At 50.2% G+C, this 14,495-nt stretch overlaps 1 protein-coding gene across 1 annotated transcript in view; it reads left to right on the forward strand.

The window, feature by feature from the left end:
- The window catches only part of TBKBP1 (TBK1 binding protein 1), a 279,179-nt gene that overhangs the window by 150,753 nt on the left and 113,931 nt on the right, over positions 1-14,495 (forward strand). The window contains exon 6 of the mRNA XM_069237503.1: positions 12,674-12,870. Within this exon, the coding sequence (XP_069093604.1) occupies positions 12,674-12,870 (197 nt within the window). The remainder of the gene's footprint in view (positions 1-12,673; positions 12,871-14,495) is intronic.

The raw sequence follows: 14,495 nt of genomic DNA on the forward strand, positions 1-14,495 counted from the left end.
CGTGGTAGAGGCCAGGGTTGGAGAGGTCAGGGAGGAGGTGACTCTAGTGCGCCAAGATCTTCGCAACGCCACGGCCCGAATCACAGAGGCAGAAGCCAGAATATCCACGGGAGAAGACGAAATAAAGGCACTTAGAACACAGGTGTCCATACTCACATCTCGAACATCAGAGCTGCACCGAAGAGCTGAAGATGCAGAAAACAGGTCAAGACGTAACAATCTTAGACTGCTTGGACTCCCGGAAGACATAGCCACGACGTTCCTCACTACATTTCTGGAGGAATGGTTCCGCTCCTGGATCCCGAAAGGCCACCTCACCCCGTGGTTCGCCATCGAGCGTGCCCATAGAGCCCTACAGATGAGGCCTCCGCCGGGGACCCCGCTGAGACCGGTAATCCTCCACCTCTTTAATTTCAGAGACAGAGACATGATCCTACAAGAGGCCCACGCTAAAGGAGACCTCCTCTGTAATGGAGGCAAAGTCCTCCTCTTCCCTGAGTACACTCGAGATGTGCAGCAAATGAGGCGCTCTTTCCTGGAAGTCAAGCAAAAGCTAAGGGCAATGAACATTCAATACCGACTGCTGTTCCCTGCAAAGCTACGGGTAGTCCATGGAAACAAGACCCACTTCTTTGAACAGCCAACCGCAGCGTGGACATGGCTAACGGAAGAACTACCGCTTAAACCGACTGGCGAACAAACCAAATGGTCTCTGAGTGGAAACAAAACCAACTACTGGCCAAAGCGAACAATCGCCATGGGTCACCGCACGGGATCGAGAAGACGCAGAGGGGGACGGAGCTCCCGCTCGAACTCCCCACTAGTGGCTGCAACCCCCATATCTAACAACCCGAAAGACCAGAGATCACCACAGAGATTGGAAGAGAATGGGAGAGACTAGGAACAACAGAGTCCGTCCCGTGCTGGAGCTGACTCGCCGGGAACCACAGACTTATCATGCAGTCCGATAATATAACTTGGGGACTGGAAGAGATTTTCTAAACGGGGAGGGGAGGAGAGGGAGGGCAAAACATGCAAAAATAAGGATGTCGATGACAAATAGTACAGTTAAGTGCCTTCAATTAATTGATCCGACATTATGGAGGGGTCCACCACTGCTCAACCAGTTAGTTCCGGTTACTACCTCGCCTGGTTCAAGGCGCAAGGTTCATGGGTAAGGGCGACAGATGCTTCTGGGGGGAAGTATGGGGTGGGGAGGGAGTTGGGGGGTTCCAAAAGACACTGTTCACTGTTATGTTGACAGGTTTACTGTTTTTTTTGTTTTTTGTTTTTTTTTATTTGCTTTTAAACCCGGCTCAACATATCCAAAGGGGTAAAAAAACATAAGCAATGACTCTTATTCAGGAACAAAGCATACATATATATTGGAGACGAAAAGCAACCTCTCTTACCTCCCCCCCCCAACACCCTATACAGCACCCACCAGCACTTGAGCAGTCCCATAGATTAGTACTTTTCCTTTATCCCTCTAATCAGTCTCTCTCTGTAATCATACCGGGAGTGCTAAGCGGTCACGTATCTCTCTTGTTCCCCTTAGGGTCATGGTCGCACCTTAACTATAGCTCTAGGGAATAATATGTGATCCAATCCCCCCATATCTTTTGAAATGTTTGTGGGCATCCTCTATTTGTGTATGTAGTTTTTTCCCCATCATAAATCCGTCCATGCCCTTTCTCCAGGCGCTCAGAGTTGGACAGCTCTGAGCTCCCCATAGTCGGGCTATATCTCTTTTAGCTACCATCAATCCAAGTCCGCATAGCAAAAGCTTCCTCCGGGGTAGATCTATATCATTGGGTATGCCTAGCAGTATGTATTTGGGATCAGGGGGGATCTGCTCAGTCAGCACCCCTGAAAGTTCTCCCAACACCTCTTTCCAGAACTCCATAATCATGGGGCAATCCCACATAACGTGAAAGAAGGAGCCGACCTTACTACAACCTCTGGCACAATTTGGGTGTCTGGCCCTCCCCATTGAATATAGTCTGTGCAGCTCATAGTACACTCTGTGTAGAATTTTAAATTGTATCAGGTGAAGTCTAGACCTAATTGCCACGTCCCTTGGAAACATCAATGCAGTCTCCCAATCTGTGTCTTCCATAGGTCCCAGGTCTTTCTCCCATTTGGTATGCAGGGTTACCAGCGTATTTGGCATATTATTATTGATGGTCTTATATCCTGCCAATGTCGCTTTCTCCATTATTTTATTTGTTAGCAAGCGGCCCTCCAGGGGGGAGTGGTCCAAAATTTCCCATCCCAAGAGACCCTCCACCCTCCATGCATGTCTCAGCCGTATATATTGAAAATATTGCGTTCTGCACAGGGCATATTCCCGTTGAAGAGACTCAAAGGGCATAGGGTCTCCATTCTGTATCAGATCCCCAATTTTGGAAATTCCAATCATGTCCCAACCCTTGAAGCCCTTAAGTTTCTTAATTTCCTTTAACCACCCTCCCTCCCATAATGGGGTTTCCCTAGTGGGGCGCCTATACCATCCTGTCTTCTTATTGGCTCTTTTCCAGGCCAGCAGGGTACCCTCGTGGCTGGAGTGAGGAGTCCAATCCCAGTACCCTCATATTAAAATTGTCTACAGGACCTTCCCTCCCATTGTAGCCGCTCCAGTCAGAAGGTGGGGTGTTGATCTGTGGCATATAACCAGTCATTGACTTTAATTAGATGAGCCGCCCAATAGTATGCCTCAATATCAGGTAGGGACAATCCACCTGCATATTGGCTTCGTTGCAGCGTTCTGAGGGCTATTCGTGGGTGTTTCCCTTCCCATAGGAAAATTTGAATGTCTCTGTCTATGGCTCTAAATTGGCCGAGGGGAATTTGGTAATATGTATTTTGTAAAGCGTATAAGAACTTCGCTAAGGAAATCATTTTAACCATTGCCACCCGGCCCATCAATGTCAGGGGCAATGTTTTCCATCTATTAAAGTCATTACTACATTCCCTTACTATCCTCCCGAGGTTACGCCCATGGCATCTGTCAGCTTCATGAGTGACGTAAATGCCTAAGTACTGGAATCCCTCCCCTGTGCAATGCAGCTGCATCTGCAGTGGTGGCAAAGATACTCCCTGTTGTGGTGTGTATAAGATCAATTTTTGCCAATTGATGCAGTATCCCGAGTGCCTTCCATATTCCTCTATCAAGAGAAACAATCTCGGGAGGGTCACCTCAGGACGGGCGATATAGAGGAGGACGTCATCCACGTACAGGGAGATGCGCTCCTCCTCCCCTCCTCCCGGTTTCAGGCCAAAGCCATATGTGCCTGTGGAGTTTCTGATCTTGCACGCTAGAGATTCCAGAGTGAGGGCGAACAGCAGAGGGGACAAAGGGAACCCCTGCCTCGTGCCTCTCTCAATGGGGAACTCTGAGGAGATGACTCCGTTCGCCCTGACGGTTGCCGTAGGCCTTGTATAAAGCAACTGTACCCACTCAATATATTTTGGACCAAACCCAAATCGCTTTAGGCTCGCCACCAGAAATGGCCAGTGCACTGCATCAAAGGCCTTCTCTGCATCTAGGGCAAGAAATAAGGGAGGCTCCGGGCGATTCATCACTGTGGCCAACCATATGTGCGCTCTTCTTAAGTTGTGTCTTGTGGACCTTCCAGGCATAAAGCCGGTCTGATCCATGTGAACTAATGAAGAAATGACTCCAAGCATCCGGGATGCCAGTACACTGGCCAAAGCCTTTACCTCCACATTTAATAAGGATATCGGCCTGTATGAGGCGCATCTATCTTTGGGTCTTCCCTCTTTGTGTATTACTGCAATCTCAGCCCTCTGCAGATCTGGGGGGAACACCCCCTGCTCACGAGCCTCTAGATACATATTTAATAAGTGGGGAGCCAGTGTCTCTCGGAAGTTTTTAAAAATCTCGGCCGGGAAGCTTTCGGGCCTGGGGCTTTGCCCGGTCTGAGCCGTGCCAGGGCTGCAGAGATCTCCTCCACTGTGAGCTCTCCCTCAAGATCCTCCTGGTCCTCCAAATCCAGGATAGGCATATCGATCCCGTTCAGATATTCAGTAATAGAATCCACACCTTCTAATGGTCTCGCCCTATAAAAGTCCCTATAGTAGCGTGCAAATGTCTCCGCAATGGCGTTATCTTCAGTGACTCTAACCCCATCTTGGGTCTCTATTTCTTGAACCCATCTAGCTTCTCTTTCTTTCTTTCCAAGCCAGGCAAGAAGTTTCCCAGCTTTATCTCCAGTCTCATATAGTCTATACTGGGTCGCCCTGAGGCGGGTCTTCGTCTCTTTTTCAGCTATCTCTCTGTATTCTGCTTTCGTGAACTCGAGTTGTCGAAGTAATGAGGATGTGGGCATCAGTATCGCTTCCCCTTCTATCTCCAGGAGCTTACCCTCTATGTCACCCAATGGTTTATTATCTCTACATCTTTTTTGAGCCACTAAGTTTTGTGCGCTGTCTCTAAGCACTGTCTTATAGGCTTCCCATAGATAGGTTTACTGTTTTTAAGTTTGGCCAAGAGACAGGACAACCGACAGACACACCATAATAACATAGTACAGCCCTTAAAGATATGCAGGGAGACCGGGGAGGGAGACACCCCAAACCTAAAGCAAACACACTCACGGGGTAGATCTAGGCCAATCTTACACACAGACCCTAATGTATCCAACACAGACCATCTCATGGAACGTAAACGGATTGCTAGATAAAATTAAACGCACTGCAGTATTTGACTTCATACACAGACACCGACCTGAGATACTCCTCTTGCAGGAAACACACCTTGCTGGAGAACACTGCCCCTTCCTTGCGAGAAGAGGATTTGATAGAATCTATCATGCTGGGTTCATGCGGGGCTCGAGAGGGGTCGCGATCCTTCTACACCGCTACTTCCCTTTGAAAGTGATGCAGACATGGAAGGACAAGCAAGGCCGATTTGTGGCCATTACTGGTACAATAGAGGGGTTGACAATCAATATAGTCAGTATATATAGTCCCCCAATGATACAACGAGGAACCACTAAAGAACTGACCCAGCTTCTGCTGAACCTGCCCTCAGGACAGTGATAGGGGGTGACTTTAATGCAGTGCCGGACCCAAGACTAGACATAGAAGGCCCAATAACCACTCACAGACGAGATATGGCGGCGGGCCTTACGAACTGGATGACAGCAATGGGGCTCAGTGATACATGGCGTCTGCGGCACCCACAACAAAAGCAATACACTCACAGCTCGGCGGCACACGGCTCACAGTCCCGAATTGACCTAATACTACTACCCAGCATAGACTGCAACGCCCTATCACATATTGAAATACTGGCAAGAGGCATATCCGATCACGCACCACTCCGACTGGTTCTGGGCCGGGCCCGACAGATGAACCGTCCCATGTGGAGGCTAAACGCCTGGTATCTACAGGATGAAGAATTTGTAGAACAGCTACAAAAGGCGCAGACTGACTACTTTAGCCTGAACGAGAGATCAGTGTCCTCTCCTGGCGTCTTGTGGGCCGTGGGCAAGGCAGTCCTGAGAGGGTCAGCTAGAGGCCTGATAAGAAAGCTAGGAAGTCTAAAAACTCAAAATATCGAATCACTAGAGAAACAAGCGGCAGAGCTAGAACAGGCGCAAGAAAGGAACCCCAACGAGAGAGGGGCAAGACATTTAGCCCTGATAAGGGAGGAAATCAGAGACCTGTCCCTAGAAGCAGCAAAGGCTCTCTGGCGAACGAGCACAGCAAGAATATATGGTTGGGGGGACAAAACAGGGAAATTACTACACTGGCTGATCTCCTGCCACAGGGCCTTGGCCACCATCTCCGAAATATGGGACGGAGATCAGGGCAAGGTCGGGAAGCACCAAGACATAGCAGAGGCCTTCACCCACTATTACAAAACACTATATAGGGCCTCAGACGCAGTCGACTCAGCCCACGGCTGGAGACTACTTGACACAGTTGCCCTGCCCCGACTGCCTCCTTCGGAGACGCAGATCCTAGACGAGCCTTTGACAGAGGAAGAGATAAACAATGCCATTTCGAGACTGGGAACTGGGAAGACCCCAGGTCCCGACGGCTTCCCGTCAGAATACTACAAGAAATATAGGAAGGAGCTAATACCACACCTGATGGCCCTTTTCACAGAAGTGGAACAGCAGAGGCGTTTCCCGAGAGGGATAGACGAGGCCACCATAGTGGCCACCAGTCAATGCCCTGTGCAGACTATAGACCGATCTCATTGATCAACTGTGAGGTTAAAATCCTTGCCAATATACTAGCAACGCATCTCAAAATAGTGTTACCACAGTTGGTTCATATAGATCAATGTGGATTCATGGCAGCCCGTGGCACCCATCACTGTATCCTCCGCCTTCATGTAGCCCTTGACGAAAGACATAAACTACCCCGAGACTTAGCACTGCTCTTCATTGACTTCGAGAAGGCTTTTGACTCTGTAGATTGGAACTTTCTATTCATGGTGCTGCAGAAAGCGGGACTGGGACCAAGGTTCTGTCAGCTGACCCGAGAGCTATACGCAGACCCCTCAGCCTGGGTACAAATTAACGGAACCCTATCAACACTCTTTGAAGTCAGAAGGGGAACGAGACAGGGATGTCCGCTGTCCCCCATCCTCTTTGCCCTAACCATCGAGCCGTAGGCCCAGATGTCCCGAATAGATCCAGAATACTGTGGCTGGAAATGGGAAAATGCCACAGAAGATAGACTAGCCCTTTATGCAGACGACGTTCTTCTCTACATGGGCAACCCAAGCGTGTCTGGCCCACGTAGCCTCCAGCTCCTCAAGAGCTTTGCAACGGCCTCAGGCCTGAAAATGAACCCCGCCAAATCAGTACTAGTACCCTTGGTGAACACCCGAGACTGTTTGGCTGGCAAGACACAATACCCTTCCGCAGACTGAGCTTCAAATACCTGGGCGTCTGGGTGACCCTCCTGCCGGAACTGACCTGGGCAAAGTAGACTCGCTGCTAACACGAGTCAAGATAGACCTACAAAGATGGCAGGCTCTAACACTGAATATAATGGGACGGGCGGCCTTGTATAAAATGATGATCCTACCCAGACTACTATATGCATCCAGAACTTCCCCCTCCCCATCCCACGCTCATGGTTTCGGACTCTAGAAACAGTCACAACACAATTCCTGTGGGGAGGAACCAGGCACCGGGTAGCCGTAAGATACTGCAGGAGAGGAACATACGAGGGAGGCCTGGGGATATCTGATCCATACCTATACTACTTGGCGACCCAGACCCTAATGGTGCATGACTGGTTTAATGGAGGGTGGACAGACCCATCATGTCAGGTGGAGCTGAACACTCTAGGCTTCCCACGTATTCTAGATGCGCTATACGGTGCACCTCTCCCCCATGGCATGGGCGAGACAACAAGAGCTGTCCTCCTGGCGTGGAGAGCTGCACTGAGACACACGCAGTGGAATGCTATAATCACCCTACAGTCTCCGTTGTGGAGAGGGAGGTGGTTGAGATCCACCGCCGCACTAGAGGGATTCGCAGAATGGGACCTATTGGGAATCTCACTGGTCTGGAAGGGAGAAACACTAAAATCCTTTCAGGAACTCCAGACAGAGTACCAACTATCCCGAACACAGATTTTAGATATCTCCAACTCAGACATGCCATAGGAACACAACTCCCCAGGGGCCCGCTACCGGAATTCAATCCCCTCGAAGCCAAACTACTAATGGGAAACATAGGAGGGAAAGGGGTTTCACAACTATATAAAATGCTGATCAATAATACACCAGGAGACATGAACTCGATGAGAAGCGGGTGGGAGACCTGGACCGGGGCCTTGGAAGATTCAGAGTGGGCGGAAGCGTTAGAAGCCCCCAAGACCCTAGCCATATCGGCAAAACTACGCACTGTACAATTTTATTACCTACATAAAGCATATTTAGCACCTAACAGGCTCTCACGGGCTGGATTATGGCCAAATAGCCGCTGCCCCCAATGTGACAGGGAACACGCAGATTTTTTTCATGTGGTCTGGTCATGCCCGACCCTACAGATCTATTGGGTAAGGTTCTGGGGGACTTAAATAAGACAATAGTGACGGAGCTCCAACTCTCTGCCAGTATGGTACTACTGGGGATTATGGAGGGGTTGTTGAGGTCACTGACCAACCAAGCTTTCATTGGGACGGCATTGCTCAAAAGAGACATAGCCGCGACATGGACCTCGTCCACCGGCCCATCCCTGCAGAAATGGAGAAAATGAGTGGACTGCTGTGCAATCCAAGAGAAACAGATATATGAGTCGAGAGGATGCCCCCGGAAATATGAGAAAATATGGGGTCTGTGGCTTGGGACACTGTCATAGATTGGACTGGGCTGTCCTCCTCATCGAGCAAAACCAGAATAGCACACACGCTCTCCCCTGTGGGGACAGGAAAGCGCATACACAGAACAAATGTATAACATGGAACTGTCTGGTTGTACCTGCACTAAAAGGTTGTTGTTGTAAAAAAATTCTGAAAACAATAAAAATTGGTTATAAAAAATGAATAAAAGCGGTGCAGCTAAAATGTGTAAAATATGAACTCTAAAATGAAGCTAAGAAACAGAAGGGACCAACATGGGTCCAAGAGATCCTCACGACTCCGGAGGATCCTTTTCAGCCCTCCCTAGTGTCAGCCATTGGCCGACAGACGCACTGGGGAGGTTGTGCATGTGTCGGCCATTGGTCAAAGAGGTCAATATCTGTTTTTCACTCATTTTCCCTCAAGATTGTAACCTGTTCATTGCTTCCTTTATATTCCTCACTCAAGTAACTTCCTGAAATTGTTTAGTATTTTATTGCTTAGTGGAAAACGATAGGTTCAGAACAATAATATTCCATTCTCCATAATGTATACAAAGATGCATTTATCCCATGTTCTTCTTAACAAAGGAGGACAGGGCCCCTTCAGGGAATATAGCTGATTGGATAAATCAATGCACTGTTTCAGAGTTTCTTATTGGGGTCTTGTGGTACATCCAGGCAGAAACAACTCTGCTTTATTAAGACTGAAAGCATCTTACAATTCTTCATATTCCCTTTTCATACATATCTCAGTTTGGTTTTTCCTGGATCTATAATTCATAAACTGGGGGCCTGATTCACAACGGTAAACTTACACTTTCATGCAAGTTTACGTTTGTTTTGGTATTCACAAACATGGATTTAATAGTAAGTTTACGACTAAGGAGTCTCCGCAGTCGGGGCGGACAACTCTACACATAAAAAGATTGGATATGCCAATAAAGCACTCACCATGATCCCATAAAAAAAAAAAAAACATTTAGATCAGCTAATTAGGAATCATATGGAGCAGCATCTCCTGGTGGAATTCTGCTCCCCCTGATCACTACTGGTCCCACGTTCCTGCACCCAGATCTTAAAGGTGCATAGAATAGTGTAAGGCACTAGCCCCTGCCCAGACCCATCCTCCTGCAGTGCTCTCCCTGCCAGGCCACAGCCTCTCCTGCCACCCACCGCATTCTTCGACCACCACACAGCTCTTCCTGCTTCCCCACATACCTCACCTCCAGAGGTACCCCTGGCTCCCATTTTTCATCTGCTTTGGGATACGCCACAGTGAATTCCAGCAGTTTGACCTAGAAAATCTGGTCTGTATTAATATGCCCCTTTAGGTGGGGATTAATTTGTAATTGCATTGTAGTGCCGAGGTGTTACCATACAATGCTGTTGATTTCCGGTATGGAGTGTGCACCCTAATAGTACCATGCAACTTGGAATCATGCCCATAATGTATTTTGTTTATTGCTCATTTTACCATGCCATTAGTAGCACAGCAGTGCCATCTATCGGTGCAGTCTTATGGCTGCCACACACCTCCAAGATCATTAATTACAAAAATGTGCCCGTCCTAGTGCAATTGAAATACTGACAGCATACAATGCCCTTGTTGAATGCTTTGCAAGCCCTGGGCTGTGCTTGCTATCTTGCATATTATACATTACAATATGTTATGTCATCTTATGTTTTATCTTCCGGTATGTTATGTTCTCCTTACCAAGTATTGTGTTGTATTATAAACCTTATGTTATATCATCTTGTGGGATCATACGGGAGCATCCCAAGACCGGCCATAGCTCTTTTCATGACTTGCCTTTTTAGGTTCCTCGACCTACTTATGTACCACTCTCTGGACTGGCACAGCAGTGCCCACCACCCAGATGCTTACCTTGTGTCTTGTTCTTCCCATTAGTACCGGATTAGTTTACAGACTGGCACGGCACTTCCTACACCCAATTTCTTACCTTGTGTGATGTTTTTCCCGTAGTGCGGGAATACATCATAGGGTGGCACAGCACTCCCTGCCACCAGTTCCTTACCTGTTTTCTTATTTCCCCTAACCCTTGACCACTCTGTAATTGGCACAGCACTGCTCACTCTCCATTTGCTTACCTTCTGTCTTCCCTCTAGTGCTGGACTACCTCCTAGACCGGCACAGCACTGCCTCACCCCACTCCTTACCTTCTGTCTTGGTCTTCCCCCTAGTGCTGGAGCGCTCCCTAGACCGGCACAGCACTGCCTGCACCCCAACTCTTATCTTGTTGCTTGTCCTTCCGCTAGTGCTGGGGGGGGGGGGGGGGGGGGGGGGGGGGGGCTCCCTAGGCCGGCACAGCATGCACCCCGCTTCTTGCTGCTTGTCCTTCTGCTAATGGTGGAGGGCTCCCTAGGACAGCACAGCACTGCCTGCACCCCGCTTCTTACCTTGTGTCTTGTTTTTCCCCCAGTGCTGGAGGGCTTCATAGGCCAACACAGCGCTGTCTGCACCCCACCTCTTAACTTGTTGCTTGTACTTCTGCTAGTGCTGGAGCGCTCCCTAGGCACTGCCTGCACACCGCTTCTCACCTTCGACTTGTTCTTTCCCTAGTGCCTGGAGGGCTCCCTAGGGCTGCCTGCACCCCGCTTCTTACCGTTGTCTTGTTCTTGCCCTAGTGCTGGGGCGCTCCCTAGGCACTGCCTGCACCCCGCTTCTCACCGTTGCCTTGTTCTTGCCCTAGTGCTGGAGCGCTCCCCAGGCACTGCCTGCACCCCGCTTCTCACCGTTGCCTTGTTCTTGCCCTAGTGCTGGAGGGCTCCCTAGGCACTGCCTGCACCCCCCTTCTTACCTTGTCTTGTTCTTGCCCTAGTGCCTGGAGGGCTCCCTAGGCACTGCCTGCACCCCGCTTCTTACCGTTGTCTTGTTCTTGCCCTAGTGCTGGGGCGCTCCCTAGGCACTGCCTGCACCCCGCTTCTCACCGTTGCCTTGTTCTTGCCCTAGTGCTGGAGCGCTCCCCAGGCACTGCCTGCACCCCGCTTCTCACCGTTGCCTTGTTCTTGCCCTAGTGCTGGAGGGCTCCCTAGGCACTGCCTGCACCCCCCTTCTTACCTTGTCTTGTTCTTGCCCTAGTGCCTGGAGGGCTCCCTAGGCACTGCCTGCACCCCTCTTCTTACCTTTGTCTTGTTCTTGCCCTAGTGCTGGGGCGCTCCCTAGGCACTGCCTGCACCCCGCTTCTTACCTTGTCTTGTTCTTGCCCTAGTGCCTGGAGGGCTCCCTAGGTACTGCCTGCACCCCGCTTCTCACCGCTGCCTTGTTCTTGCCCTAGTGCTGGAGCGCTCCCTAGGCACTGCCTGGACCCCGCTTCTTACCGTTGTCTTGTTCTTGCCCTAGTGCTGGGGCGCTCCCTAGGCACTGCCTGCACCCCGCTTCTCACCGTTGCCTTGTTCTTGCCCTAGTGCTGGAGCGCTCCCCAGGCACTGCCTGCACCCCGCTTCTCACCGTTGCCTTGTTCTTGCCCTAGTGCTGGAGGGCTCCCTAGGCACTGCCTGCACCCCCCTTCTTACCTTGTCTTGTTCTTGCCCTAGTGCCTGGAGGGCTCCCTGGGCACTGCCTGCACCCCTCTTCTTACCTTTGTCTTGTTCTTGCCCTAGTGCTGGGGCGCTCCCTAGGCACTGCCTGCACCCCGCTTCTTACCTTGTCTTGTTCTTGCCCTAGTGCCTGGAGGGCTCCCTAGGTACTGCCTGCACCCCGCTTCTCACCGCTGCCTTGTTCTTGCCCTAGTGCTGGAGCTCTCCCTAGGCACTGCCTGCACCCCGCTTCTTACCGTTGTCTTGTTCTTGCCCTAGTGCTGCAGCGCTCCCCAGGCACTGCCTGCACCCCGCTTCTCACCGTTGCCTTGTTCTTGCCCTAGTGCTGGAGGGCTCCCTAGGCACTGCCTGCACCCCGCTTCTTACCGTTGTCTTGTTCTTGCCCTAGTGCCTGGAGGGCTCCCTAGGCACTGCCTGCACCCCTCTTCTTACCTTTGTCTTGTTCTTGCCCTAGTGCTGGGGCGCTCCCTAGGCACTGCCTGCACCCCGCTTCTTACCTTGTCTTGTTCTTGCCCTAGTGCCTGGAGGGCTCCCTAGGTACTGCCTGCACCCCGCTTCTCACCGCTGCCTTGTTCTTGCCCTAGTGCTGGAGCGCTCCCTAGGCACTGCCTGCACCCCGCTTCTTACCTTGTCTTGTTCTTGCCCTAGTGCCTGGAGGGCTCCCTAGGTACTGCCTGCACCCCGCTTCTCACCGCTGCCTTGTTCTTGCCCTAGTGCTGGAGCGCTCCCTAGGCACTGCCTGCACCCCGCTTCTTACCGTTGTCTTGTTCTTGCCCTAGTGCTGGAGCGCTCCCTAGCCTGGCAGGGCACCCGGAGCCTCGACGAGCCTCGCGAGCTGCGGCTGCAGAGCCTGGAGGCTGAGCTGGCGGAGGCCCGGCGCGAGCTGCAGAGCACGCACTGCCAGGAGGAGCAGCTGAAGGCGGACTGCGAGCGCCTGCGGACCGAGCTCAAGCAGCTACAGAAGACCCGGGAGCAGGTACGGATCAGAAAACCATCACGCCCAGATTAATACCCCCTACCTTGAACCCAGTGCTTAATTTGTGCTTGTTGTTTCCGGTGCTGAGCACCGGCACTTATTTTTTAGGGTCGGGGCTTATTCCTCTGCCTCAAGCATTTGCTACGAGCAAAAGACACAAGGAAAGACGGAAGGTGGGAAAAACGAAAAAGCGTCAGGAAGGGAGAAAGTAGAAAGCTGCAAGAGTGAGCTGAAGGGGCAGGGAGTGGCTGGGCTGTAAATGGATTAAAGAGGCCCGAGTTGGCTTCAGGAGTATGCTGCCTCAGTATTCCGTACTCGCACATTTAATTGCAGCAGCCGCGGGTTTAAAATGAGGACTTTGAGCACCAGCACGTTTTTATTTACAAACTAAGCACTGCATGAACCGTATCGCTAATGGCAATGAACGACAATGTGCGATGAGCGAGTGCCATTCAGGAGATTGCTATCCCAAAGGGAAATGTGAAACGCCTTTCCTTCTCTTCATCTTCCTGTTCTTTCTCCTTTTTTCTTTCCTTCCTAATTTCTTTCTCTATTACTGACGTTTTCATATTTTCTTCCTTCTCTCACACTTCTTTCTGCCCTTTTGCTCCATCTATCCATCATTCACCCATCCATCAATCCATCCATTGTTCCATTATTTTCTCCAGCCATCTATCCATCATTCACCCATCCATCAATCCATCCATTGTTCTATTATTTTCTCCAGCCATCTATCCATCATTCACCCATCCTTTCTTCCATTCTTTTCTCCAACCATCTATCCATCCTACCATTAATTCATCCTCCATCGTTCTCTCGTCTCTCCCATCCTCCGTTTCCTACTTCCCATTCTTTCCTGCTTTCTTGTTACAGTTGTTCCCCCACCCAGTATTTTCTTTGAGTCAGTGGGGGGCAAGGGCAGTCATGTTTTGGGACTGACATTAATTTTTCCTCATCAGATATTTACCGAGAGCAAGAGAAAGAAAAACACACAAAACAGAAAGACGTGGGAAGATAAAGATGGAAAAAGCATCATAAAGGGAGACAGCAGACATCTGAAAGAGTGAAATAAAAGAACAGGCAGGATCTGGAAGTGGATTAAGGAGGCATGGGGTGGATTAAAGACTACGTCGTCCTGGTATTGGACTTGGCAATACTTAATTGCACAGGCAGTGGGCTTCTGACTAGAGTGTTGTGCACCAGCACTTACTATTTTACAATTTAAACTCTGCCCCACCCCACAGCTCCATCACACTATCCTCTTACGGAAGGATTTATGAGCTTTCGGTTGGAGACCAGCAATCTCTAACCAAAGTCAAATAAGCTGTGAACATATTATTTATATTTATCAGAAGGGGTCAATGGCCTCCACCCACTGCTCAATCTCATTAAGAGAGGGGGTTCATCACGCTCTTCTTTGGGGGGGGGGGGGGGGGGGGGAGTGCACGCAGTCTTTGTGACTCAGGCTTGGAGTTGTAAATCTCTGCTTGATTATTTATTGTAGTGTTTTATAACACACTCATACACCGAAGAGCACAACAGAGCCCTGGATGCAGTGTCAATTTGGGCCAAAAGAGTACAGACAGGTTAAGAATCAAACAGGGTCAAATTGTGAACGAAAGACA

This window comes from Pleurodeles waltl, chromosome 6 (genome assembly GCF_031143425.1).
Source record: "Pleurodeles waltl isolate 20211129_DDA chromosome 6, aPleWal1.hap1.20221129, whole genome shotgun sequence".
NCBI classification, from domain to species: Eukaryota; Metazoa; Chordata; class Amphibia; order Caudata; family Salamandridae; genus Pleurodeles; species Pleurodeles waltl.